This window comes from Prunus dulcis, chromosome 8, assembly GCF_902201215.1.
Source record: "Prunus dulcis chromosome 8, ALMONDv2, whole genome shotgun sequence".
Lineage (NCBI taxonomy): Eukaryota > Viridiplantae > Streptophyta > Magnoliopsida > Rosales > Rosaceae > Prunus > Prunus dulcis.
In genome coordinates, this window is record NC_047657.1 from 2,772,313 (window position 1) to 2,799,542 (window position 27,230).

At 36.6% G+C, this 27,230-nt stretch overlaps 2 protein-coding genes and 1 long non-coding RNA gene across 12 annotated transcripts; 1 reads left to right on the top strand and 2 right to left on the bottom strand.

Annotated features, from left to right (window-relative positions):
* Positions 1-171: 171 nt before the first annotated feature.
* Positions 172-5,916, bottom strand: LOC117637257 (G-box-binding factor 4-like). Of its 5 annotated transcripts, none has more exons than XR_004587169.1 (5): positions 4,928-5,916; positions 4,717-4,788; positions 3,218-3,247; positions 910-1,246; positions 172-503 (listed from the first exon to the last, which is right to left on the bottom strand). XR_004587169.1 is itself a non-coding variant. In XM_034372105.1 (4 exons), the coding sequence occupies exons 1-4, from the start codon at positions 5,690-5,692 to the stop codon at positions 1,166-1,168; spliced, it is 948 nt and encodes a 315-aa protein (XP_034227996.1). In that variant the 5' UTR covers positions 5,693-5,916; the 3' UTR covers positions 600-1,165. The 5 variants fall into 5 exon arrangements, 1 of the variants encoding a protein (XP_034227996.1); XR_004587168.1 differs by having other exon boundaries at positions 172-528; XR_004587170.1 differs by having other exon boundaries at positions 172-537.
* Positions 5,917-13,591: 7,675 nt separating this feature from the next.
* On the bottom strand, positions 13,592-16,696 carry LOC117636975 (histidine kinase CKI1-like). Its single transcript, XM_034371700.1, has 6 exons — positions 16,646-16,696; positions 16,494-16,556; positions 16,012-16,387; positions 15,195-15,778; positions 13,905-15,116; positions 13,592-13,810 (listed from the first exon to the last, which is right to left on the bottom strand). Exons 1-6 carry the CDS (start codon positions 16,694-16,696, stop codon positions 13,592-13,594), a joined length of 2,505 nt encoding a protein of 834 aa, XP_034227591.1.
* A 1,572-nt stretch (positions 16,697-18,268) lies between these two features.
* LOC117636359 lies at positions 18,269-21,404 on the top strand. Of its 6 annotated transcripts, none has more exons than XR_004587058.1 (9): positions 18,269-18,399; positions 18,506-18,573; positions 18,790-18,993; positions 19,146-19,293; positions 19,398-19,568; positions 19,719-20,234; positions 20,546-20,693; positions 20,849-20,923; positions 21,098-21,404. It is a non-coding gene; the product is annotated as an uncharacterized LOC117636359 (long non-coding RNA). The 6 variants fall into 6 exon arrangements; XR_004587059.1 differs by having other exon boundaries at positions 21,216-21,403; XR_004587061.1 differs by adding an exon at positions 18,705-18,739 and having other exon boundaries at positions 18,859-18,993; positions 20,849-21,164.
* The last annotated feature ends 5,826 nt before the right edge of the window (positions 21,405-27,230 follow it).

Here is a 27,230-nt window from a genome sequence, read left to right on the forward strand (position 1 = left end):
TACTTGATTTCTTGGAGTTGGATCTGTTATGGACTTTGGCGGTCCCACAATCAGCTAATTTTCTGATAATATTTGCACTAATTTTTTCTGATGTAGTCTGGGGTAGCTAGCTAGGTTTGGGTTAGATTAATGGTGATAAGTTGGAAGTTCCTGATGTGTTGTATATCAATGTCATTAAAAGACTGGAATTTAATTTTCTTAAGCACTTTCAGTATAAACATATACAAGAAGGTTGCTAGCATATCATGAACTAATGGGAATCAAACAGCAATTCTTTCCTCAGGTAGTTTAGACACTTCTTCAACTTCAACCTTGAAGGGTATTGTTGCTCTCAGAGACTTTGTACTTGTACCAATTTGCACACACCAGAAAGTAGTGGCTCCTAGAGCAGCAATCAAGTAATAGAAGTAATCTAATCTCCCCCAATTTCCAGCTGCAGTCCCCCCAGTCTATGCTGATTAACAAGCTACCATTTCAGTGCCAAGATTTGGTTACCAACCTCACTGCCAAACCAATTGCATGAGTTACCTGTACAGGCTTTAACCTAAGACCTCAAATTTTACACGTTATCAAAAAAGAAACGACAATGAAAACGGAAATTATTGGGAATTATAACAACAATAAATATATTAAAAAAGAAATTTTGCCTCCAAGTAAAAGGGCATACATACACCCAATCCCTCTCCCCTCCTTTCCTTGACAAAAAAGGAAAAGAACAAAGGGTCTCTAGTAAGGAACTAAAATGCAAGGTCTCCTTAAAGTTATAAACATAGCACTCTAGCACTACTAACCATCGATCTTTATGTATTTCCGAATAGGTATAATAAGCCATCTAAACATAATAAACTAATTCTGGATCCTCTGCATCACCCTTGAATAAATAACCGGGGGAGAAGAGGTTTTCATTACCTCTTAACTACATACATCATAAGGCTCTCTACCTCTATCTCCCTCGTTGATGCCATCTTTTTCTTCAGTCACAAGGAATGCCCTTTCATGACTCGGGTTGCAATCTCTCTGAAACCAGAGTAGCTCTTAGGAAATGATAAATCATCAGCTGTAAATATCTAATTGAGACACTCAGATTCCTAGTCCAATGTCATACTTTTTCCTCCTATGCCTTGGAACAACGTTCTTCTGCGTCACACCTCAAGCATATACATTCTTACCACTGCAACGAGTGAACTCTCCGGAGGGCACGGGCTGGTCTTCGCTTCTCCACAACCGGAATGACTTTTTCCATTAGCTGCAGCACACATACACAAGAAAGTCAACTACATGATAGTCGCTATTGTCCCTCATCTTCCAATATCCTATTCCTCTGAATCAATTTTTCATCTAACCTCACTCAGATGCATAAATGACACTGAAACCAATACTCATGGATGTCAAAAATTGGGAAACTATTCTTCTCTTCCCATATAGACTATATAAAGATGCAGACACATTCTTCAAAGAAATTAGTTTTAAAAAAAATACATTCAACCCACTTGATTATGATCTACTGCTGATCCATTAATCTTCAATATTTTCCCCTTCTACAGTTTCATGAGGAAACAAATATCACCCACAAGTTTCGCAGAGTATAAAAGATGATTAAATATAACAGATATATCAATTTCTACAATCACACTAAGATAAAATCTCAAAGCATGTGTTTTCTTGTTTAGTTACATTAATACATGCAAACATGCATGGAAGTCTATAATAAAGCTTCTAACCAAACCATTTCCCAGTCATTATAAAGGTTCACCATACTGATTGTCTTGACTACTCCAAACCCAAAGCTTAAATAATCTGGAGGACCATGACCATATAATAAGAATGTTCCTTTTTATAATCATATTGACCATAGTGATACTTTCCTAGTGTCTTCCCTTGTGGACGTAGACAAGGATCCAACTGCGCATATTGGTTGCACAGGTTCTTTCAATCATAAAAATACTCCTTGATCTATTTCAATTATCTCATAGCAGTGTCCCCATAAAACAAAATTCGCTCCCTCCAAAAAAGAACCCATGTTTGGAAGATGTATTTGGCTAAGGCAAAGTGTTTGGTAATTTTAGACTAAACTAATACAAATTAATACACGTACATTCAAAATAACAAAGCTATCAGTCTTAAAAAATGAAACGACTGTGTAAACATTGGTCTGAGCAAAACATCCCACGCCTAAATAGTTATATATCATCAAAAGAAATGATCAACATTTCACTATGCATTCATGCTGTATGTTTGCCTCAGTCATGAAAAAAGGTAAACCAAATTTGAGAGGCCAGGCTTTTGGATTAATTATTTGTTTCAGTTTACTTATTTTTTGGTGGGGGGAGGGAGGGAGGAAATGACACATGATCTTCCAACAAAAATGAATGTTCATATGAAAAATAATACTTGGGGGCAAATTGTTATTCGGGATTGACAAAAGATTCAGGCACACTTCGTACATTAAAGAATTTAGCTTGACAACAAAACAGAATATCATAGAGAGTCAAAAATTTCTTATTATATTGGAAGCATTGAGAGATCATAGAAACCCCATTACTAATGAAAAGATATTTAGAAAAGAAACCCACGCTTCCAACAGAAAAATGATAACAGATTTCCTCTGTTAAGTAGAAACTCTAAATATCTTATCTCTAAACATTATGCTACATGAATAGATATTGTGAAAAGAAACCAATGCTTCCAACAAAAAAAAGATAACAGATTTCCTCTGTTAAATAGAAACTCTAAATATCTGATCTCTAAACATTATGCTACATCTATGCCCGCAAAATATATAGTTCAAAATGAAGGATTATTGGTGCAGACTTTCTAGTTTCCTCTTCCTTTTTTGGGCAGGACTTACAAAATAGTTATAATGTTTTATTCACCACACCACCACACACACCCCCAGCGCCCCCCCTCCTCTTCTTTTCCCTTTTTGGGATGATTTTGGCACTAGGTAATTTAAGGGTATTTTTGGGTGCCAAAATCATCAGCTATTTTTTTTTGGGTGCAGTGGAGATATAATTGTAACGTTTCACTTGTAATTTCTGCATTTTTCCGTTTACGCCTAGATGGACGCATTGACTACCTCGTAACATATTTTTCATTTTATCAAAATTTTATGTTTCTTATCCTAAAAAGAATTGCTATAGGCCAAAGACCAGAGTCCGATAAAATGCAGTCTCTTGCCATATCAATAAATTACTTGCATCAGGAGCAGAATGAATACCTGCTTACGTCTTTCCTCAGTCCTCTCAGTCTGCAATAGAAAACATTTTGTTAAACAATGGAGCATGCAATAAATGTCAAGGGCTACAGAAGTAAGCAAGTAAAACACAGACAACTCTGTTGAATATTTTCTGAAGAATGTTTTTTCACTCAGTCTGGTGGCACATTACATAATTTTAGTTAGTCATTTTTTTCTTTTTGGTGCTGGGCATCTGTTTGGCCAGCATGGTTAGGCCTCTTGGCTCTCTTTGTTATACTTTGTGGACTGCTTTGCAGTGTGTTTGTTCTTAATAAATTTCCTTCGTTCAGAAGAAAAAAAAAGCAAGACACAGATATGAAAGTACAAGGTCTTAACATCAACTTAAAAACCAAACACATTACAATTAAGATAACTGAACAGTACATGACTTTGCTCCCACAAACTCATGAACCAAGTCTTCATGTACATACATTAGAATTCCAAACCCATTTCTCTTTGTATAGTATACTGAGCAAGACGAATGCAATTGAGACAACAGGCCAAATATTAACTGTTCAAAATTGGTTCACTGACTTTCAAAAGCAAGCTTGAACAGGTTCACAGGCTTGATCATCTGTCTCATGGATTAAAATTATTTGTAAAATTCCGTAATGTTATAATGGAATTGAAACTCATTTGCCAGACTTGAGTTAAAATTCATGTAAACTTACTCAAATTTTCCTACTTAAATTAAATTGTCACTTAAGAACACCTAGATGACGTATGCAAGTACTTCAAATAATTTATCTGTGCACTTTGAAAAAACGTAATGAAATATAATTCAGCCATTTTGTATGAATACATATGCATAACATAAATATGTAGATATCTACATAAGATTCATCTCTATAAAAAAAAAAATTAAATAAGATCTCATATATATATATATATATATATATATATATATTCAGTCAAGCCTCTTATTCAAGAGCTTGGTCATGAAACATAGCTTGACCCGAACTTAACTATCAAGCTTGAGTTTGTTCACTTACAGCCCTGCTGACAGATGATAAATAAGTTTTCAATGGGATGAAACAGGACAGAGTAGTGGTATTTTCTGAAAGTATGACTATAATGCTTTAATGAAATACAAGTGGAAGTTCGTCATAGCTGATCTTTTAATGACACAAATGAAAAATCAATAGCTTTCACCATAAAAGGCAGACTGGTATTATAAATAAGTCTTGAGATTGCCTTTCATCACCATATGTTTTTCTTTTGGAATTGTGTATTTGTAACTGACACCGTGTTTGCAGCCTCAGAAAACGAGACAGATGAAAGAAAAACTAGTTTGTTGCAAAAGTTTAACATTTAGTGTCAAACCACACTAACTATCTTGAATACTGATGGGGACTCAAATACAACTAATTTTGTCCCCATAACCCAGATGTTCGGTTCAGAAATCACACTACTAGAAGCACATTTGCAAACCACACAATTCAGTAGGCAACTAGAGAACAATACAATACCAATTTAATTACCTTCTCTTTCAAAAGCTGCTCGTTCTCCTCCTCTAATCTGACCGCCAATGATTCCAACTCCGCTTGGTAAGCCTAAAATCCAAAAAACCCACAAACAACAAAACACAAAATAAGTATATATATATATATATATATATATATATATATATATATATATATATATATATAAACGCCACAATTTAACCATTTCATCAAAACCCCATTTACACACCTGTTTCCTCTCTCGGGACCTGGCCGCTGACTCACGGTTCTTGATCATCCTCCGCTGTCTCTGCTGCGCCACCTTATCCATAGGCTCCAAAACGGCGCGCCCTCTCTTCCCTCTACCCACTCCTCCACTCCCAACCATCTCAACCCCATCCCCAAACCCAATTATCGACCCTTCAACCTTATCAATCGAACTGAACGGGCTGAGCTGCGGCATCGGATCAAACGAAAATACACCGCCGCTCAATCTCTCCGTCTCCGGAGGCGGCATCGCAAGCGGCATATCCTTAATGTCGTCCTCCTCCACCGCCCCGGCCCGAGCCAAAAAGTCCTCCAGAGTCATCAAATCATCCGGAACCTCCTCTTTACACCCCTTCCGAGCCTCGCCGGACACAATTTCCCTCCAGACCTCGTCGACGGTCTTCTGCGGCACCGCCGCCGAGGAGCTGTTCATTTCTGCGGCGGCGTCAGTGTTGATTAGAGTTATTTGGGCGTCGAGGAGGGTGGCGTCGGTCATGGGGGTGGGGTTCGGGTCATAGAGGAGGCCGTCGATGGTCATCGAGCCGATTGGCATGGACGACGTCGTATTGGTGCTGTGATAATCACTGATGCCGTTGCTGTGGTTGTTCAGGGTTTGGGGGTGAGCGGAGGAGGAAGATGGGGTTGCTGAGGGTTTGGGTTTTGTAGCGGGGGAATTGGAAGAAGGGCGTCGCGAGAGATCCGAGTTTCGTGATCTTGACGACGACGACACTAGTTTTGACGACGCCATCTTTTCCGTTGCCGATTTCTCAGGCCTCTCTCTCCCCTCAACACTCTACACTGCAGACTCTGTCCACTCTCTCACTCTCTAGAAATTGGAGTTTTTAGGGTTTGGTTTGTTTTTTCCGTTGGGATCAGGAACGAAACAAAGCGCAGCAGAGCAGCAGCCTTTTTCAACGAGCGAGCAGTTTCACATTCCAGAACCTGGTTTTTATTTATTTTGAATTTTTCGATGGGACCGACCAAACAGAATCATAAAGTATCGCCGAGTACCGAGATTTATGATTGCGTTGTGTTGTGGGTCCTACGGAGTACCCACGCGGGCCCCACAGAATAGCGAAATCAAACATGCGGGTGCAGTGAGTACGTAGGTGGTATCGTTGTAGGTGAGTATAGCCAGTTGGCCGAATTTGAATGCGTTTCCGAGTATACTGTTGATTGGAAAAAAAGAAACGAGTAATGTTGTTGACTGGGGGCTACAGTTCGGAAGTCCTAGCTGTACGGGCGGCTGAGACGGCTGTGAGCAACCCTTGGAAAGAGAATCACTGAAAACCCGAGTATTGATTTCTTTCAATTTTTATTTGAGATATTTATTCATATATTTATAAATAAATAAATAAAATAGATATTTAGTAATATATTCATTATTAAAATTAATAATATAGATAAATTCTATACTATTTAATTTTTATAAACAAGACATAAAAAAAAAATTTCAAAAAATGACAGCTGACCCTATTGAATTTAATTTTGATTATTAAATTATTTTGATACTCTATTAAGTGTTTTGAGATTTTTTATGAGGTTTTGAGGTGAGGCTTGTTTTAAGAAATCAATAGTCATTTTATAATTTATAAGAATTTAAAAGTGTTTTTATTATGTTATAAATGGGCTTTGATTGTGTTTCTAAAGTCCATTTCATATAATTTTTTTATAAATAAATTAGGTCCCTACATTGAGTATAGCCAATAGTAAGTCTCCTTTTTTATTTATGGTCCAAACTTTAATTGATGAACACCATGGGTAGAAAGCATTTTTTTATTTATTGAAATGATCCTTGAACTTTTCTTCAGTTTGTATTTTTTATCATACAACTAAATTATTTACTCTAATGGTCCCACAATGTTGCCCTAAAATAACCGTTAATTCAAACTAAAATATACAAAATGGTCCATGAATTTGTGCAGAGTTCCACTTTGGTCATCCAACTAATTGTATTAAGTCATTTAAAATAAATAAAATTTTAAAAATAATCTATCTCCCTTTTTCTCATCACAGCCATCATCCAAACGACTTACCCTCCCCACCTCCATCATCACTCACACACTCAGCCCATTCCACAAGCCACCCCTCACACCTCTCTCACTGTTATCGGCAAGGCCGGTTTTGACTTTTAGATGGTGCACGTTAAAAATTAAAATGAGGCATTTTCCTTTGCAAAACTCAAATTTAAGACTTGAATATGTTCGAGAATATATGAATAAATACTCGGAAATAATATAGATTGGAGAGATTTTAGAACAACCGAGAAGAACATGGTATTGTGAATTAAATAAAGAGTTTGTTTTCCATGGAGAAGTAAACCATGAGAACCAACTGGAAAGAGGAAGCGTGTATTTGTTTGCTATTCGAAAAGGCGTAATTAATGTTTGCTACATTACAAGAAGTACACGTCTACTGTTCAATTTTCTTTTTAGCATCAATTGGGTTTTTTTTGGGGTCAATCTGTTGGGTTGTTTAGATGTGGGCCATTATTGAACAGATGTTCCTTTGTTATATGTCTTCCTAAAGTTCATTTTGTAGTGAGAGTATTATATGTGGCCTTTCGGCGAGGTTTTATATTTTAATCATTGGATTATGTTAATTAATTTGATTTAATGACTAACCAAATTGATCTAAGGGTTAAAAGATAAAACCTCACCTAAAGTTTACTAAAGAATTCTTGCTCTACAAAATATAAGGCTCTACAATGGCTCTCACTAAAGAATTCTTGCTACATATAAACATATAAATTTTGGGGCCTCTCATCAACAGAGGCCCAGTATCATTGCCCTCCGTGCCATGCTCATGGTCGGTCCTAGTTATCGGTGTGCTCAAATATGAAATTGGGTGTTTGAGGAGGAGGGAGTGCTTGGCCGAGTTAGTGTTTGGGAGGAGACCAAGGGGTAGATTGGGCGGGAGAGTAGATCAAGGTGCTCTTGTCACTCCCAACTCAGGGTATTCATATTATTTCAAAATTACATTTCGGTCCTTCCACTTCAGACATGCATAACTTCCTCATTTCAACTTAGATTTTCGAACCATTTGCACCTTAGCGCTCATGACCTTAAGTTTTATATTTCTAGCCAAAAATATTAATTTTCCAACTATAATACCTTAAATATCCTTAATTAAATCATAAAAAATCACTTGAAGACATTTTCGTCTACCCCCAACGACTTGGTCCACTCTCTTCCTCTCAATGCCCCTCTCCTTCTCAAAAAATTATAGTATGAGATGTTTGATTCTAACCATATTTGTTTTTCAATGTTTTTCTTGTGTCACATACTCTCACACACACACACACACGCTTGTTTGATTAATTAAATCATTTCCTTTTAAGCTACTAAGGTATGTTCATTTTTGTAATGGATATAGAAAATTTAGCTTAATTGAGTTTTGTTTTCTCTTTGCCAGTCTTTCTCTTTGTCTCTCACGATTTGCTCTATCTTAACTCCTCATATATGCCAAAAAAAAATATTCAGGTATTGTGGGAGACAAAACAGAAAAGGTCTTGAAAATGGAGAGAATAAGAGACTTTCCTCCGTTCTAATCACTATGTTGGTCAGTAATGCTGCTTTAAGTTCCGTTAATTAGTGGATAATTCCTTTTGTTATCGGTTAAGGTGTAACACCCCGACTCCAAATTTAATTCATATTTTAAATTATTTAAGTGAATTTACGAATTTACCCTTAGGGTAGGGGTAAATTGGTTATTTTCTTGCCCGGGAGGTGTTTGGGGCAGTGACTGGTATTTTTGGGTAGGTAGTACTCAGACGAATTCGTAGACATGCGGTAGGCTTAATTTGGAGTTGTAACGAGGAAGTTACGATCAAAACATCGACAATGGCAAAATCGTAAATATTTCAAAGTTTGGGTTTAAAAATATCTGTTCTCTCTCTCTCTCTCTCTCTCTCTCGGCTGAACCCCACTCCCAGATTCGATTTTCGCCAAAATTTCAGACGGCGAGAACTTTGCCGTCCAACCTCCATTTCAGGTGTCGTTTCTTGCAAAAGCTTCCTCTCTTCCTCCTCTACCCAGCCCACCCCTTTTCTCCGATCGAAAACTCAGTGAACGGCGGTGGCAATGACATGAAAAACCAGCCGAAACTGCCTACGTCACCGGCGACGTTTCCGTGCATCGCGAGCTGCGTCGTCACTTGGAACAGATAGCTCTCCTCCCCTTCTAGCTATTTCCTAGGTTGTGCGACGACAATGGCGACAGTGATCACCAGATCGAGGCCGTGAAGTTCCGAGTTAAACCCTGAGTTTTCGATGCCGATTTCGACCACTTGCCGTCCTAATTGAACTTGGGTGTAGCTGAATAAAGTGTTCCACTCGTCGAGTAGAACCTGTAGTCGGGAGGGTGGCTTGTAATTTGGAGATTTTTCGACGAAGCTTTATCGCTTTGGACACCCGCTCGCTGCCGGAGCTTGTGGTGGGGTGTGGGCACTGTAGCATAAGGGTATTATTGTCCCAATGCGATCTCCTGGTTGTCACGAGTGCGTAGGATTTTACGGATCTCAATTCGGACATCGTTTGACTATCGAACGGATTTTCGTATATTGTACGTTATCCCGATTCGATAGGTTCTGATAGTTAGATCGTTTCCCAATTAAAATATGTTGTTCTAGGTATTTCTAGGATCATGTAGGACTTCACGGATCGTGAATCAGAGCCCCGGATGTTCCAATTCAATATCTTAAAGTTTATGTTTTATAATAACCGTCCGATCATGCGATCGTAAGCAATCTAACAGTCCGTTTCGGACCAAACTTGCGAAAAGGGTATCTTAGACCTTGTGAAACCTTCAGGAACTTTCGAATTGTAAAACGGAGGTCGTGGGTCCCGTTGGCCCGGTTGACCCGAATTGGGAAGTTTGACCGCCGGTTGACCGAGTGTCTCCCGAAGCTGTTCCATCATCCAAATTGAGTAGTTGGACCTTAGAACGTCTCATTCCTAGTACACTTACTGGAAACCTGGGAAATTAGGATATTTAATTTAAAGTACTCGTTCGAAAACGCTTCGTATTAATCTTGTATACATATTCTGAATTAGGTACTCTGACCAAGCATACGCAGCAGGCGGGGCCCTCTCAGGGTCAAGCAGCGTGGGACTACTTGTGATTGGGCTTTGTTTTCAAATCTTATGCATGGTTTTATTGATGAAAGATTTATGCATAATGTTTTTAATGATTTATTGAATATATTATATTCATGAGTTGAACTTGATGTTTGTATAGCGCTTTGGCATAGTTGGGTATTGAAAGTATATTTTATATAGATTTTGGGAAATGTTATGCATGATGTTCTAAATAGTATTTTGGATATATATTATTTATGAAATTGTTGAAAGTGATATTTTTATGAGGCATTAAAAATATATTTTGGGTTTTGACATATTTGAGTATCTTGAGTATGAATATATGGATTTTGAGGATTTGTATATATATTTGGCTATGTGTGAGGTACTTGGGTTGTTGAGATGAGATTGTGGAAAGTGGCGAGTATAGGATGTCAGTTTGGAGTGCTATAAGCACTACCCTATGTACCTCCCCGGATTTGGAACTTGGATACGGAGACTTGAGATACTTGAAATTGTCAGAACCCAGGGCATCCTTGACGGGATGTTGCTGTAGACCCTTGATTGGGTAGTCTGCATGTGTAGGGGTTTTGAGGTTATCGACGGTACGTGCTGGCTGAGAGTTGGTCCCCCAGTTGTACGGCTCGTTCCCTAGTCACATGGTGGATTGAGGACTCTTCATGAGGACTCTGCTAAGGTGACTAGTCAAACAATCCCCCGGTTGGATTGTTTCCCCGGTACAACTAGGTGATGGTCATATTTATATTATATATATAATCTCTTATATTATATATTTATATATATCAGTCCCGATCTCTTGGACCACAGGAGTCCAAGAGATTGTGGTCACCTACCGTTGGATATTAATCCAATGGTTCAAAATGATATATATAAATGCAATATGACATAAATTATTATTACCCGATTCAAGTCAACCATTGAATTTACATCCAACGGTGAGTGACCATAAATCTCTTGGACTACAAGGGTCCAAGAGATCAGGACTGTTATATATATATATATATATATTCATTCATTCTTGTTTTTCTGTGTGGATACTTCCTTGCCGATCGTGCCAATGGGTACGCTTTCGAGAGTTTAGTTGTGGGATTTATAAGTTTTGGATGGTGGGTTTTGTAAAGTTCTCTTTATGGATTTCGGACTTGGCATCTGGTATTGATTTGTTTTGATATATATATATATATACACACACACTTGAGTATGACTGTTTTGAGATGGATGGGATTTCTTGCACGGTTTTCTAAACGGTGGGGTTATATTATGTTGGTTTACACTGAACTGAATTTATTTTTGTCCGCTCACAATTTTCTGTTTTGCGCCCCCCCAGCCAGTAGTTGACTGAGCTCCGCAACAGAGCCGGATCGTGCGCTTCCAAGCCTTAAGCCTTCGTAGGACTCTTTTTTCATGTTATTCCCTTTGAACTATGTTTTGTTGAAATTGAAGTTCTTAGTCATGCTCTGTTATCGCCCCTGTTAGGATTTGATTTGTGAGGCCGAAGGCCATTTTTTTGTAAACTGTTTATTCCCTTTAAAGCATGCTGCTCGTTGGGATTATTTTGTATTTTTATGCAGGTTGAATTTTGTTGGGTTTGTTCAATTTACAGGGGGACTCTGCCAAAATTTTGGTAGAGAGTCTCGATTTTTAGTAAGTGGGCCCGGCATCGGGGTGATGTCGGAACAAAGACGGAATTCGCTCTGGTTACGAGGGAAATTTCGGGGCGAGTCCTATCATAAGGATAGTTAAATTCATGTTATATGTTTTTGTAAATGTTTTTACTATCTCAACTTGGGCCTGTGTATGTGTTTGTAATTCAAAGTCGTACCCAGTTTGTGACCAGTGCATTGTGCTGATTGTTTTTTTTACCCAATTTTTGTAAATCTTCTGTAACAGCATGCACTACACAAAAAAAGTGGCAACAGTTACCATTATATGGTGATATTTGGTAACTAATGCTGGGGTGACTAAAGGCTTCAGTCACCAAAAATTAGTCACCAAATGTCACCAAATAATGGTGTTAGGACCAATTTTTGGTATATTGGCAATTTCTTGTTACAAAAACATAGAGTAGGTCTTTGAGTGTAACCTATAGTTTTCAAGTGATGTTATGCTATTTTGGATCAGTGTGGCTCAGAGACAATGCCAAGGAATGTTTTGCATCCATGCATTCATATTTGCATATTTACAAGATCATCAAAAGTGGCTATCAGTTGTACAAAAAAAGGACAAAATGTTTGCATAGAGGTTTTTGAGAGTTTATATTGAAAACTCATGTGGATGTTCCTTGTTAGCCTTCATGAGTGATTAAATCATCATATTTTAGTATATGTGTGAGTTCATGAGCATTATGCATGTTGGTGATTAGCAATCGTGCCGTGAGGTGTGAGCAGCCGAGACCAGAGTTGTGCCATCTCTTGTTGACGAAGGAAGACAAAATCGCTAGTTGGGTTGAGTAGCAAAGGCGAGTAGGCAAGTCTGCCCTATGAGCATTAGTCTTGTGAGTTGAGACTTGTAAGACCTTTTTGTATTCTTTCTCATAGTGATTTGTTCTCCGGCATACTGCCTGCATTTGTTTTCCTCATCTTGAGGTTTTTTACTGCGTCAACATATAGTGTGTCCCTTATGCAATTGTTTGCGTTTTTATTTGAATTTATTCTGCTGCGTATTCTGGAATTTTTGCTTACAGGATTGTTACATTATTTTAATCCTGCTGTAGTGTTTGAGTATTAAGAAATAGATCAGTTGGCGATTCTAAGGAATTTCAAATAGTGACTGTTGCCATTTTTTTTTTTTTTTGGTAGTGATGATACGTTACTAACCTTAATTTTTTTGTGATAAAGTAAGATTCTTAACTTGATGGTTCATGTAATAAAAGAAGTTAAGATAGGTGACAGTTTTTTTAATATATTTTTTTAATTATGACAGCTCAACCTAGATTGTTACCTCCTGGAAGCTTCTTGTTAAGATGCTTCACCAATTTGGTTCAAGGCTGTTTCATTTTCGGACAACTTTACATTCAGTTGTAGGAAAAGAATTCTGTAGTTAATGTAACAAAAGAAATAAAAAACATGTCGAAGAGAAACCATTGTATGTAAGACCATGTAATTGTTTTGAGGTCACTCAATGAAATTTTGCGTTCCATTTACTTGTTTTTCTGCTTTTATCGTATTTATTTTAACATTTATAAATTGCTGTCAAGATAGAACTATACAAACCTCTATAACATAGAAGAAACGCTATAAACAGTATAAACTGAAGTGCAATTAAAACTAGTTCATCTCAAAAGAAACGCTATAAATAGCCAACTGGTAATCTCAATAATATTGACAGCCGCATAAATAGTATTCAGCAAAGAGGGTGAGAAAATGAGATATGCATACAAAAATTCAACTTCGTCCTCCAAAACATAAGTAGGCGTGCATGAATGCCACAACCTTGTTGGGAAAAAAATCACGAAATTATAATATTATTTACAAACAACAAAACAATCGAACCTCAATGAATTTAAATTTTTTTTAAAAAAAGATGGAAAGTATACAAAGTAAAATTATTTTATATAGTAGCATTGCTGTCAATGTATCTAATTGTTTCAAGTAGAAGATCCAATTGCAAGGGTTTGGTTAAATGGTGGTCCATGCCAGCCTCAATCATCCTTCTTGTTTCCTCGCCTTGTTCATGAGAAGTTAATGCAATGATCGGAATGTGAACGTCGTAAGATTTCTCCTCTTTCCTTATCTCTCTTGCTGCTTCAAATCCATCCATTATTGGCATCTGTTTGAACACCAAAACGACGTCGGAACTGTTAGAATATAATATGGGAAAGAATTGATTACTTATATAGTTTGATATTAATAAGAGTATTTACCTGGCAGTCCATTAATATATAATCATATCCATGTTTCCTATGGGTGACTAGATCATTGCGAACTAGGTCTAGGGCTTCTCCTCCATTTCCACAAAGCTTCACAGTTGCACCCCAATGTGTAAGAGTTTTCATAGCAATATGAGCTAGGGTTTTTTGGTCCTCAGCAACCAGAAACTTCTTCCCTCCCAAAGGCCTGCTTGGCTTATGAGGTCCTTCTGTTTCTCTATGTGGAAGTGGGCGGCCATGATCAACTGGTAGGTCTCTTGCTTTGGAGCTAACATTGTGAGACTTATGATTTTGAGTTGGTGAAGACAAGGTTTCAAATTCACGGTCGGTGTGAAACTGGTATCTTGATGAACTAGGGGCTCTGGAGAATTTTCCAACATCAAATGTGCCCCCTAATCTCTTTGGCAGTGCACCTCCATACTCTGGAAGAAGTCTTACCACTTCGTATAGACGGGTACCGTGAAGCGCCTTGTGTTTGATAACGTCGTCTGGATCAAGGCTGTCAAAGTTAATGTTGCTTTGTATCAATGGATTTGCCAACCAAACAACCTTGCACCAAGCATTTTGAAGGCTTTTTTGGAATTCAGCTACAATGTTACATAACTCCTCAAATGGTCCAGCTGTAGTATCAATCACTAGCAATGTAAAGCATGACGATGTGCCACGAAGGTTCGTGCTATTCTTCTTAAAGAGAGAGATTATGTTTTCTGTCCCATCCATTGCACCCATCAAAGGGTGCACCTCCTTTAATCTAAAGCTAGAGTTGCATGATGTGGATTTGCTCAAGCAATCTTGCAAACCCAAATCAGATATTCCTGAAGAACTATGGTGATGAGAATAGTATCCTTTCCCCTTGTGTCTTATCTTCTTGAGAGTCGGATGAAGTTGTTCCCATTGTTCTACCACCCATGCTTTTATCCCAATACTCTCCATGAACTTGTTCACCATTCTGCGACGCTCTTCATTTTTTATCAGCAATACAACATTGGATCCCTCTGCCTTAGGACTCGGGGCACGAGCGGTCAGCCTGGGAGTACTGGGAGTACTGTGAATGGCAGCTATTCCCAATTCAAGGTCGTCTTCTTTTCTTCTATCCTTGTAGACATTCTCACATACATTACTTAGAAGAACATTAAACCTGAAGCATGTCCCTCTTTCCCCGATCTCTTTGTCCACAATTCTTATTTCTCCATGCATCAAACGTACCTAGTGCAAACAAAAATATCAAAGTTAAAGCATGCCCTAAATTCAAGAAATTCTTAAACAAGTTTATATTTTACTTACCAGAGATTGAACAATACCAAGTCCCAAGCCAGTACCTCCTTCTCCAAGAGCTGTTTCTTTGACTTGTACATAGTTTTCAAACACTGCTTTTTGCTTCTCCTTGGGGATTCCCTTCCCAGTATCATCCACCTCAAAAATAAATTCCAAACAATTTGGATCTTGCTGGACCCCATTCATTACTTCCATGTCATCATCTTGTGATTTCTTCTTGTTTGATAGAAAGCATAGCAATTTTTTCAATACGGCACCATTCCGGTCAGAATTCGCAGCTATAGAATTCTTGAAATCGGGTTTTTCGACCCAAGCACGAACTGTCACATGCCCCTCTGAAGTAAATTTAACGGCATTGCTTAATAAGTTGCACAATATCTGCTTAAGCCTTCCCCCATCTCCTTTAACTCGTGCAAACTTCATAACAGAGCCATCATGAGGATCCAACACCACATCTATGCCTTTTTTCAAACCCATAGGATGATACAAATCAACTACATCTTCAAGTAACTGAGCCACATCAAATTCCTCTTCCACAAGTTGCATCTTACCGGCTTCAATTTTGCTTGTATCAAGAATAGAGTTCAATATACCTATATATATAAAAAGTACTCAAACTGATATATCAACATGTATAGACGGATTAATTTATTAACAATTGAGAAAAGAATATATACGGGCGATAAAAATAACAGACATCGTATTGCAATAGATGATAATATTGAAAAAAAATGAAACGCAATTAGGTAAAATATTAAATATCAACAACATAGTTTAGAGTAGCTCCCAGTACCAGGTAATCATTATATTTAGCAATATAACTTACCTAAAAGGTCCTTCGTACAAGTTTCCATTTGTCTCAAATTCGTCTCTAGTTCTGAACCTCGGGCTACTTCATCGTAAGATATCTCGATCAAACCGGTAATGCCGGTGAGAGCAGCACGAACATCATGGCTTGCAGAAACAAACGCAAGACTTTTCCTCATACTCTTCCTCTCAGCTTGTTGAGTCGCCTCCATTTGTTGTATGAGTGTGGCACAAAGAAGCATCTCCCGTTTCCCAGCTCCAAGCATTACGAAAATATAACTCACACTGAAGACTCCCATAATAGCCATCATCACTATTAGGAGTGTGAATGCTACTTTGCTGTTCTTGTGAACAAATCTCACTAGCCCACTCTCTGTGTAAGCAAATGCAAGAACCTGAAACGTCTCGAAAATTCTTGTAACATTAATTAATTATTATGTAGATTACATGTATAATTAATTAACAAAATAATTAACTGTAAATTTTAGAGATTAAACTTACATTATGCTCGATATGTTTGATGATACCGATCAATAAACCAGAAAGTACCAGCATGCCAATTACCTACAGTAAAGTTTAGTTTGAATATTTGTAATGAAGTATTAATTAAGTGATAATAATGAGAAATTTAGAAGGATGAGAAGAAAAATTACCGACAAGACGAAGAAAACATGCCGCAACACAGTCCAATGTTGCAGCTTCATTGGGTCTGCTATTTGTTAGTTAACCAAAGAACTATATCCTGCAAGCTAAAAAGAAGTAGATTCAACAAACAAACAAAATTTATTTATTTATCCTGAAAAACTAATTTCAGAAAATAAATATAAAAGAAAAAAGAAAAAGAAACTGGCATATATTAGAGCATTCTTATAAACTCTCCAGTAAAATTCCCAGCCCTAAATCAGTACAACATTTTGAGTTTCAAATTTACCATCTTTTTAAACTAGCCACAAACCCTAGTTTTCTTGAAACAACACCCTTTATTTTTAGAAGAAGCAAGATTTCATTAAAAAGGGAGCAAAGCAAAGCTGGCGGCTGATTCCTCCAAACAGCCACTTGATTTAACCCAGGGCATAACGTACAAGCTTATTTCTAAGGGCATCAACGGAGTGAGCCAATAGTGCTCTACAATATCTTGAAAAACAACCCTAAGAAAGACAAATCTGAACCCCCTTTGTTCACTGCACCAACGACAACCCCAATTCCTCTACAAACCTCATACCCTCCAATTTGATCAGGACACAGAGGTTAAATTCGGATATATATATCCCTCCCTGCTTTACAATGCCATCCGCAAGATAATACGTGCGGACATAGGGGGAGAAAATAACTGTATATATCTTAAACTGTGGACTCTCTGAAACAACATCTCTTACACATAAATATTTAAATTGGGATATGGATGCAAAATCAAGGATTTATCTTCAGAAATAAATAAGCACGAAATCCAGATGTGACCTTTGGATATTGAGATACTGGTCGAGTTGCTCTCACGCCCAACTTTGCTTTACGTGGTAAAATCTTTACCCTCTTTGCACGATCACTTGGGAGCGTTATGCAGCTTTCTGACCATCAGTTCCTTTGTATTTGGTTTCTGTTTTCTCTTGCTGTTGTTTATGGTTTTCTTCTCTCGTTATTAGTTCTTTGCTGGGCATCGGTTGCTTTCAGCTTTAGTTTTTGGCGTCTGTGCCCTTGTCTTCCTGTTTCTTTGTTTTTGTTTTGCCTTGCGTTGGATGTGGAATGAAGTATCCTTTGAACAAAAAGCAAAAAAAAACAGAGGGTAAAATCTTTCCTCTTTTCCTAACTAGAGTTGTATTTCCTTGCATGGCTCCCAACCCTCACAAGGAAATTAAATTTTAATTCTTTCCCTCCCTTTCAGCACTTAGCCTTGGTGTATACACCCAAATAAAAGACCATAAATCTTTCCTTTTTTTTAATTATATTTTTTTATTAATGGGCAAATAAACTTAAATCTACAAAGATTACTTACCCTTACAGGATTTCAGTCTTCCTTGCAGCAAATCTCTCTCTCATAACTCAAGCAGATTGCTTATTTAACCAGTAGATCTTGAATATCATATCCTTATCCTGTCATATTAGATGAAACAGAACTATACAATCAAAATATGACTAATATGACTTTTTAAGCGATAACCTGTTATTAAAAAATTTAAAAAACAATTACTCAGAGCTTTTAAAAAAATTAAAAAGAAAAAAGGTACAGACCCCACCCCACTCCAGGGCAGTTGCTCTTTTTATCAGTTTCTTCGGCACGTTTTATTGAAATAGGATGAAAGCAAAACTGAAACCGTCCAAAACCCACCATGGCCCTCAAACTTGGAAACACATTTCCTCCCCTCCCATATTTCGCAGAGCAAGAATCCTCATCTCCTTGCTGCATAAAAAGGTTTGAGGGTTTTTTTTTTTTTTTTTTTTTTCTAGGTTCGTTTCTTCATTTGTGACGTCGAAAATTGAGAAGTAAATCATAAATTGAGTTTGGTTTGTTGTTACAGGGAGGAAGATTCAAGGAAAAAGAACTGGAGCAATCAATATTGGAACCCCCAGTCTGCTCATCAATCTGGTAGTTCATGTCTTTGTGTGGCTTATTTTCTCTTTGCCTGTGTTTATTCCAGAAAATTGGTATAAAATTATGGTATGATTTTGTGTGCTTATTTTCGTTTTTTCTTTTTGTGAATTTTCAATATTTGTAAGATGTTGCAGTGTATGAGAGAGTCAAGAAAATTATGGTATGATTTTGTATGCCCATTTCGTTTTTTATATTTTTGTGGATTTTCAGTATTTGCAAGATGTTGCAGTGTATGAGAGAGTCAAGAAGAGGCTGTGAGTATGACAAGATTCTTGGCAGGGATTGATGACTCGGTTGAGGATGAGAGGGATTTGGATCAGATCATGGCCGACCAAAGAGCCGCAGAAATCGAGCGTGATACCCGCGACGGCGTACAACAACTCGCAAGCTCCCCTCATCTTCTCCATGACCAAGGTAAGCTCTCATCCAAACTTTATTTCCGTCAAAATTAATGTCTCCCTACAAGTGGGAACCAAAGATAGCTGTATTAGATTGTACGATGATGATGTTAGTGTATGTTGATTCTGTTGGCATTTTGTTGCACATACTGATGATGACTGCTACAGGCCTTCAAAAAGGGCGATGGCTGATTTCGGGCCTCCAAGAATCTACGACGATAATGATGGAATGCAGAGTTCACCGGGAAGATCACAGCACGGATACTCCAGAGAGGATGCCCCAATGACTGACCAGACTGATGATGATGGCTATGAGGTTTAGTTATACAAATCATGCTTCTGACTTGGATGACCTTTTACATGAACTTCTTGAGTAAATTTCTTCAAGCTTTTCTCATTTTACATGAATTTCATGTGCAGGATGATGATGACCAAGAAGCCGAGTTTGAGATGTATCGTGTTCAGGGAACACTCAGGGAGTGGGTACTAGAGATGAAGTGCAAAGATTTATAGCCAAGAAGTTCAAAGAATTTCTGCTCACCTTTGTGAATGACATTGAATATGTGCGCCTCATTAATGAGATGGTATAAGGTAAGGGCTTAGTTTTATTTAGCCGGCTCTTATGCTCTGTTAACTGTACATTGGCCATTTGTACTTTTTATCTCAATGTGTTGTGCAAGCTACATAATGCCTCGGATCTTTAATTTGAATTTTGAATCAATTCACTGTTGCATTTTGTAGCCAATAAGTGTAGTCTGGAGATTGATTACAAGCAATTCATCGGTACTCATCTCAATATTGCCATTTGGTTGGCTGATGCTCCCCAGTGTGTCCTGGAAGTCATGGAAGATGTTGCCAAGAATGTGGTGTTTAGTTTACACACCAATTACAAACGTATCCGTCAAAAGATCTACGTTAGGATAACCAACTGGCCTGTTTACGATCAGATTAGCAACATTCAGTATTGTGGAGATTTTTTTTTTTTGCTACCATCTTTCCTACCTTTTTCCTTTGAGGTGTAAATGTCATCCTGCTCTTATGGTGCGCAGGCAGACCCATTTGAATACCATGATTCATATTGGAGGCGTTGTGACCCGACGCTCTGGGGTCTTTCTCCAATTGCAACAAGTAAAGTACGATTGCAATAAATGTGGGGCAATTTTGGGGCCATTCCTTCAGAACTCTTATTCAGAAGTTAAAGTTGGTTCTTGCCCTGAATGCCAATCAAAAGGACCGTTCAATGTCAATATTGAGCAGGTGAGTTTTACAAATTTACATACATTTGCCTTCAGTTTTCTTTTTGGCTGGAAAATTCTGAAGAGAAGAAAGGGAATTAACATTGAATGTTGTGGAGGCTGTTATGGGAACTTATAATTAATATTGCACCTTAATTATCCTAGAAAAGGTTGAAAATGGTTTTTATTTTTCTTCCAGTTTTTGTTACTCCAGTATTATGTTTTTGGCCGCCTTTATATTATTGTATGGTTTCTGAGAAAAGGGATCAAACGAATTTTTTTTTTTTTTTTTTGTAGTTTTAGTTATCTGATAACCATTTCTCTTTCTTTCAGTTTTTTTACGCTCTCATCTTCTTCTTCTTCACTTTTTGGGGTCCAGTCATTAGTTCAAGAACTCAAAGTCCAGAATTGCTTCAATGACTCCGGTTCCATGCTTTCTATTTAATAATCTTCAATCTGCAGAGTATCAACTCTTTAAATGGTACGAATCTCTCTCTCACACAAAGCTGTCCCTAATTTATGTTTGATTGACTGAGACTTTGGTTAGGGTCTAGGTCTGTGTTTATGTTTGTGTTTGTAATTATTTATGTGTTTGACTTATGAAATTAAAAAGTCTTTGGAATTTTATCTCAACAGATGGAATCGCCTCTCACCTCTCTCTCTCTGTGATGCATAAGAGTTCCATAAGTAGCAGAGGAAACTATATTTAAGGTTAATGATTCTTCATTTCGTTATATTTTGTATTTTAAGTTTCCAATCAGCATACATTAGTTTAGTTGGAAGATGATTTTTTCCTATTGGGTTCTCTCAAAAGTTGTCCATTATTATACAATCCTTTTTTTCCCCCAAAATTAGACTTTTTAATATTGGCTCTACTATAACTAGGTGTTTTTTTCTGCTGATAATTTGTGCCTCCAAATGTGCCTAACAAAGCCATGGCTTTATTTCTCTACGTTCATGTGTTAGTGAGAATCCACGATTTATATTTTTGTCTTTCTGGAAGACGTAGGTGACAAAGGAAAAAGAAAGCAAACAAATCACCCTTTGGGATACTTTTGGGTTGTTTCCGACTGGAATTGGGTGTTGGTTTACATTTGTTATTTGTCTACACTATCACTATTAGTTTCTTCTTTCTTTATGTTTATTTTTTGTTAAGTGTCCAGGTCATTCTAGATCCAGATTCAGTTTCATATTGATGTAAACTATGATAATTGATTTATTTTTATAAAGGTTATCAATGAATACAATACAACATATGTTATCAAATTATTGAAAAAAAAAAAAAAAAACTTTTAAGGACAATTCAAACTAAAAATTAAAAACAGGAAAAAGCGTTTTACCCAAAATAATAAAAGGTATTTGAAATTATGGGAAATAACAAGGAAAATTTTCAATTCCACCAAACAGAAAATTCAAAAAAAAAAAAAAAAACAAACAAACAAACACAGAGAATCCCCCCTGGCTCCTAAAGCTCATTAGACTAGTCTCTTTGCACACGCTTCCTTGTGTGTGAGAGATTTTTTTAAAATCACGCGCGCTACGAGCGACTTACAAATTTTTGTTTCTATTTCTTTATGTAGATGTCCGTTAAAAAAAAGCTTCTCGCAAGCGCGGAAGCGCGTGTAGGGAGGCTAGTATTAGATGAAACAGAACCATACATTCAAAATATGACTAATATGACTTTTTAAGCGATAACCTGCTATTAACTTAATACAATGTTAACTCTTAATTTTGTCTCACTCCACAATGTACTCTCATGATCCTAATTGCTTGTTTTTTTAGGTTCCTATATCAACGATCATTTTCTTGCAAAAATTCACCCAATTTTGAATTTTGTTTAGCCATTTTCATCGTTGATTAAAAATATTATTTTTGTCTATTTATTTTATCACCATTAAATAACTAAACGATATTCATTTGAGTGAATTTTTGCTAGCTTGATCTTTAAATTAATCAGGACTTAAATAATTAATTAAACAATTCGAATTATGAGATACTTTGTATATAGTGGGCCCAAACGAGTGGTAGGTTGAATTAACCTAAAATTGAAGTTACAAACTAATATGTGTTTGGAAAAAAAAAAAAAAAAGAAAGAAAAAAAAAGGAAAATTTGCATAAATACCATATGAACTTTTAGGTGAGCATTACCACCTGAATTTTTATTTTTTATTTTTAACCACCTATACTTTGTAAAGTATTGCAATTCACCACCTAAAATTTCCGTTAAGTTTAAGGGTATTTTCGTTAGTTCCTTTTAACTAAAAATAAATGTAAAAAACAGAATTTTTTACATATAAAGTTAACCTAATTATACCACACCTTCCCCAACCCCTACCCTACCGTATTCTATATTTATCTGTCTCTTGGAATCTTGACGTTGGTTGTTGAAATTAAATTGCAAATACAGCTATAGACCAACCAAGCTCCAACTTGCTAATGAAATCACAAGTCATTTCTTCTGTGACAACCCACACACGGAGGAAATTTAGGCTTAAGTCTCCAGCTAAGAAGACAAATTTTTGGAGTTATTTTTATGTTTATTTTATTAACTTACAGTTTATTATAGACATGTCCATTATTATTAAATATAAAGATTGCAAAATAATTTAAAATAATTAATTACTATTTATTAAGTAATTTATGAAATCAATAAAATATTTGTAGATACACTAAAGAAATGATAATTAAAACATAATGTCTAATTAAAATAATTAAAAAAGACTAAGATATTACTTAATTACATATATTCAATTAATGAGATTGGCCAAAAAAAACAAAAAAACAAAAAAACAAAGAAAATAATTTTATATTTTAAAATTAAAAAAAAAAAAAAACCAAGTATAGCCCCGCAGGTACACTAGTTCTTTAAAAAAAAAATAATAGAAAAAACGCATATAGCCTACCGACTAAACAATTTATTTAAAAAAAATAGAAAAAGCCGGGTATACATGCGAAGCTATACTATATTTTTTTAAAAATTGTAAAAAAACCCATTATAGTAGGGCGGCTATACTATTTCTTTTTAAAAAATTTAAAAAACTGAGTCATGAAAATAAATTAAGACAAAAGCTAAAGATTTTTTCATTTAGCTATTTTGAAGAACAAATTACACTAATGAAGAGATTGGAGATTTCTCTATCCAATCAGTTACAAGTTTTAACTGTTTAGAAGGAACCTAGCCCAATTATCTAACAAATATCATACCAAGAAGATGGCAGAGCAATAAAAGATAAGCACATGAGTTGTCAACTGGTTATTTGAGTAGCATGTTGGCTGTTTGAAAAGCTTGAAGTTTGTTCAAGTACTTAAGAGATGTTGCGTCTGATTTTGGAGAGCGAGTCTTTGAGTGTTGCTGTTGAATATCTATATTTATAGGCAAAAATTTCCAACGATGACGATGATGGGTGGAGGATATAGCTTAAGTGTTGTCTAATGTCAGCGGCATACCTGCCCTCGTGAGTTTATCCACAAGTAGGAGAAAAAGTATCTTAGATGAAGATACTGGTTTCAAGGGATGTTCTTTTGATTTGCAATCCTTTTGTAGATGAAAAACCAATCGGAAGATGGCTCCTCTTGGTTTTGACGTCAATCAGCAAGCTTGCTTCCTTGCTGAGAGAGACGGTGGTCAAGTCACTCTTAATGATGAAAACCCATTTTCAGAAGGTTACGTGGGTCAACTTGGTAATGGCTACCCATTCTTTGACTTTAGTTTGAGTCAAGATTGAGATACTTTGAGATATGGGCCTTTGCATGAACCAAACAATGGCCCAAACACAAAAACAAAAGCCTTTTTTGTTGGTTTTGAAAGAATGAAAGTGGGCTTGGATCCAATGTAATTTTAATATTTAAAAAATAAACCAACTTTAGTACATTTTCAAAATATGATACAAACAGGATGCAATGCAACAATGGATACCTAAAGTTTTAGTCTAAAATATTTGCCTGGAAAGGGCGAGACCCTTTGACTATGTCATCTGCACAAATTGCTTTACAACTTTTAAATTTTTTCTAATTACATTTTTTCGTTTCTTTTCTCATTGCAAACAAAAGTTTTTATTTATTTATCTCTTTATTGATCAATTCTAGACGGAAAATCCTTGATGCCTTAAACCAAATGCCATGATTATTATTTGATCCACTGTTTTCTTTTACTCCATATATATTGTGATGAAAAGATCAAGTCTTAGTTTCCATATATGGTTGAGCACGAGAGAAAGAGAGGAGTCCAAAGCTGAAGATGGGTTTCACTGAAATTACCATCATCTAATGTCTTGGTTTCCACACATCTAAAATCACCACTTATAGTCCATGAAAAATCATTCGATCTGAATACTTATTTCATGGCCCTCAGACATATGAGCAGATCTGTTGTGCAAAACGGAGAATAAAACTAAAATTAACTTCTTGAAGAAAAAGACACGAGTAATATTTGTTGAGTAAAAGGTGGTTGCATTGTGCTAAGCGGTTGTGGCATTATTCTTTTAACAAATCTGGATGGTTCGATTTAATTGTATGGCTAATAATACAAGTATGTACTTGAGAGGACCCATCCCGAATTTCTCGGAATCCACCCGCCTCAAATTTTTCGAAATCTGGAACAAATCCCGTGGAAGTTTCGAAATCATACCAATACCAGGCCCACTTACTAAAATAAACGAGACTTTCTGCCGAAATTTCGGCAGAGTCTCCCTTGAAAATTTGGACATTTCCTTAAATTTCTCAACCTGTTTAAAACACAATTAATATCACCAATCACCAGCATGCACAAGATAAGTTCAAACAGTTTACATAGATGGTCTCCGGCCTCACAATCAAACCCTAGTACGGGTGACAACAGAGCATATATAATTGAGTTTTACAAGCAGAAAATAAAGTTTAACAAAAGGGAAGCGAATAAAAGAGTCCTACGAAAGCTCGGGGTTCAAAAGCTCATGACTCGGCTTTGTTGCTCAGTTCGGTCAACTATTGTCTGGGGGGCGCAAAACAGAAAATTGTGAGTATAGTTCTGTTCACATTTGAAACCAACATAATATAACCCCCACTGTTTAGAAAACGATGCTGAAAACAATATGCATTCCAAATCGCCATGGATATATATAAATATATAGTTGGTCAAGCCATAGTGAAATTCCAAATCACATATTGCAACTTTATTTCTCAATCCATTTATACCTTTCGTAATATTCCCATACCATTCTCTCAACACACGTGTCCGTTGGCACGGCAAGCGAGGAAGTATCCTCATCGATAAATAATAATGAAATGAATAGTTATATATACGTTTATATAATATGATATATATATATATATATATATATATACATATGGGTTAATGACCTAAATGGTCCCCCAACTATTGCTCAATATTCATTTTGGTCCACCAACTAAAATTTTCAATTCAAACGTCCTTAAACTTTTTATTATTAATTGTTAGGGCAGTCTCACAAAAAAAAAAAGCCATATGGCTAGTTAGATTCAATTTTTTAAAAAAATTTTCTAATTTATAATAGTTTCCTTGATACCAAAAAAAAAAAAAAAAAGCTTGAAGGATGGTTCATATGAAACTTTTAGTTGGTGGACTAAAATGATACTGGAGCAATAGTTGAGGTTCCATTGGGATCAATAACCCTTTGAGAGGAGGATACTCACCTAAAAATACGGTTTTGTCCCTCGATTTCATGGAATAATACACAGACTTTGACGGATGGACCATCTTGGTACAAAATAAAAAGTTTAAGGACATTTAAATTGATAGACCAAAATGATAATGGAGCAATAGTTAGGGGACCATTTAGGTCATTAACCCATATACCTATACATAAGTAAGACACCACCTAGTTTGTACCAGGGAAAACAATCCAGCCAGGGATTGTTTGATTAGTCTATATGGAAGAATCCTCAATTGACCATGTGGCTAGGGAACTAGTAATTAAGCTCACCAGCAACTACAACAGAATCCTCAATACTCGTACGCCAGTGACAAGTGCTACGCGTGCAGACTAACACCGCTAAGGGTCTACGAAACATACCGTCAAGGGTGCCGAGGTTCCGACATATCCAAGTATCACCACATTCAAAGTATCTGGGGAGGTACATAGGGAAGTGCGTATAACACTTCAACTAACATAATATAACCCACTTTCTTTCCATAATCTCACATCAATAGCCCACATACCCCACACATAGCCAAACATAGATTGAAATTCACAAAATCCATATATATAAACTCAAGATACTCAAATATGCCAAAACCCAAATATATTGCAATCACTTTACGAAAATATCAAGTTCCAACAATTAATTATATATATATATATATAAGAAATTCAATAAACCAATAAATCCTTGTGCATAATTTTTCCGTCATAAAATAATGCATATCATTTGAAAACAAAGTCCACTCACAAGTAGTCCCACGCTGCTTGACCCTGAGAGGGTCCCACCTGTTGTGTACCCGAGGTCGGAGTATCTATTTCAGAATACGTATAAGAGATTAATATAAAACGCTTCGAACGGGAACTTTAAATTAAATTCTTGGTTTTCCCGAGTTTCAAGTATAAGCATGAGGAACGAGACGCTCCCAAGGTCCAACTATGTGTTTCGAATGTTGGAATAGCCTCGAAAGACTATCGGTCAACTGAATGGTCAAACTTTCCATATTGGGTCAACCAGGCCCACGGGGCCCATGACCTATGTTTTATGATCCGAAAGTTCCTATGGGTTCAACAAGGTTTAGAGTACACGTCCTGTAAGTGTGGTCCGAATCGAACGGTCGGATTGCTCGTGATCGCACCATCGGACTGTCATCGTTTAACTCAAACTTTAAGTTATTGAATCGGAACATCTGAGGCTCCGATTCACAATCCGCAGTTCGTACATGATCCTAGAGATGCCTAGATCAACATATATGAAATTGGAGTCGATCCAACAGCCCAAACATATCGAACCCTAATAATGCCTAATATGCGATGTCTGATCAAAAATTAAACGATAACCAAATTCAAATCCGAGAATACCG

Bases quoted from the DNA above. Each gene is read 5' to 3' on its own strand.
- LOC117637257 (XM_034372105.1), bottom strand. From the start codon at position 5,692: ATGGCGTCGTCAAAACTAGTGTCGTCGTCGTCAAGATCACGAAACTCG. The intron at 4,789-4,927 runs GTGTGTAAATGG...TTTGGATTTTAG, and splicing joins GGTCCCGAGAGAGGAAACAG to GCTTACCAAGCGGAGTTGGA. The intron at 1,247-3,217 runs GTATTCATTCTG...TGTGTGCTGCAG, and splicing joins CTGAGGAAAGACGTAAGCAG to CTAATGGAAAAAGTCATTCC.
- LOC117636975 (XM_034371700.1), bottom strand. From the start codon at position 16,696: ATGAAGCTGCAACATTGGACTGTGTTGCGGCATGTTTTCTTCGTCTTG. The intron at 15,779-16,011 runs GTAAGTTATATT...TTATATATATAG, and splicing joins TTGTACGAAGGACCTTTTAG to GTATATTGAACTCTATTCTT. The intron at 15,117-15,194 runs GTAAGTAAAATA...TGTTTGCACTAG, and splicing joins TTGGTATTGTTCAATCTCTG to GTACGTTTGATGCATGGAGA.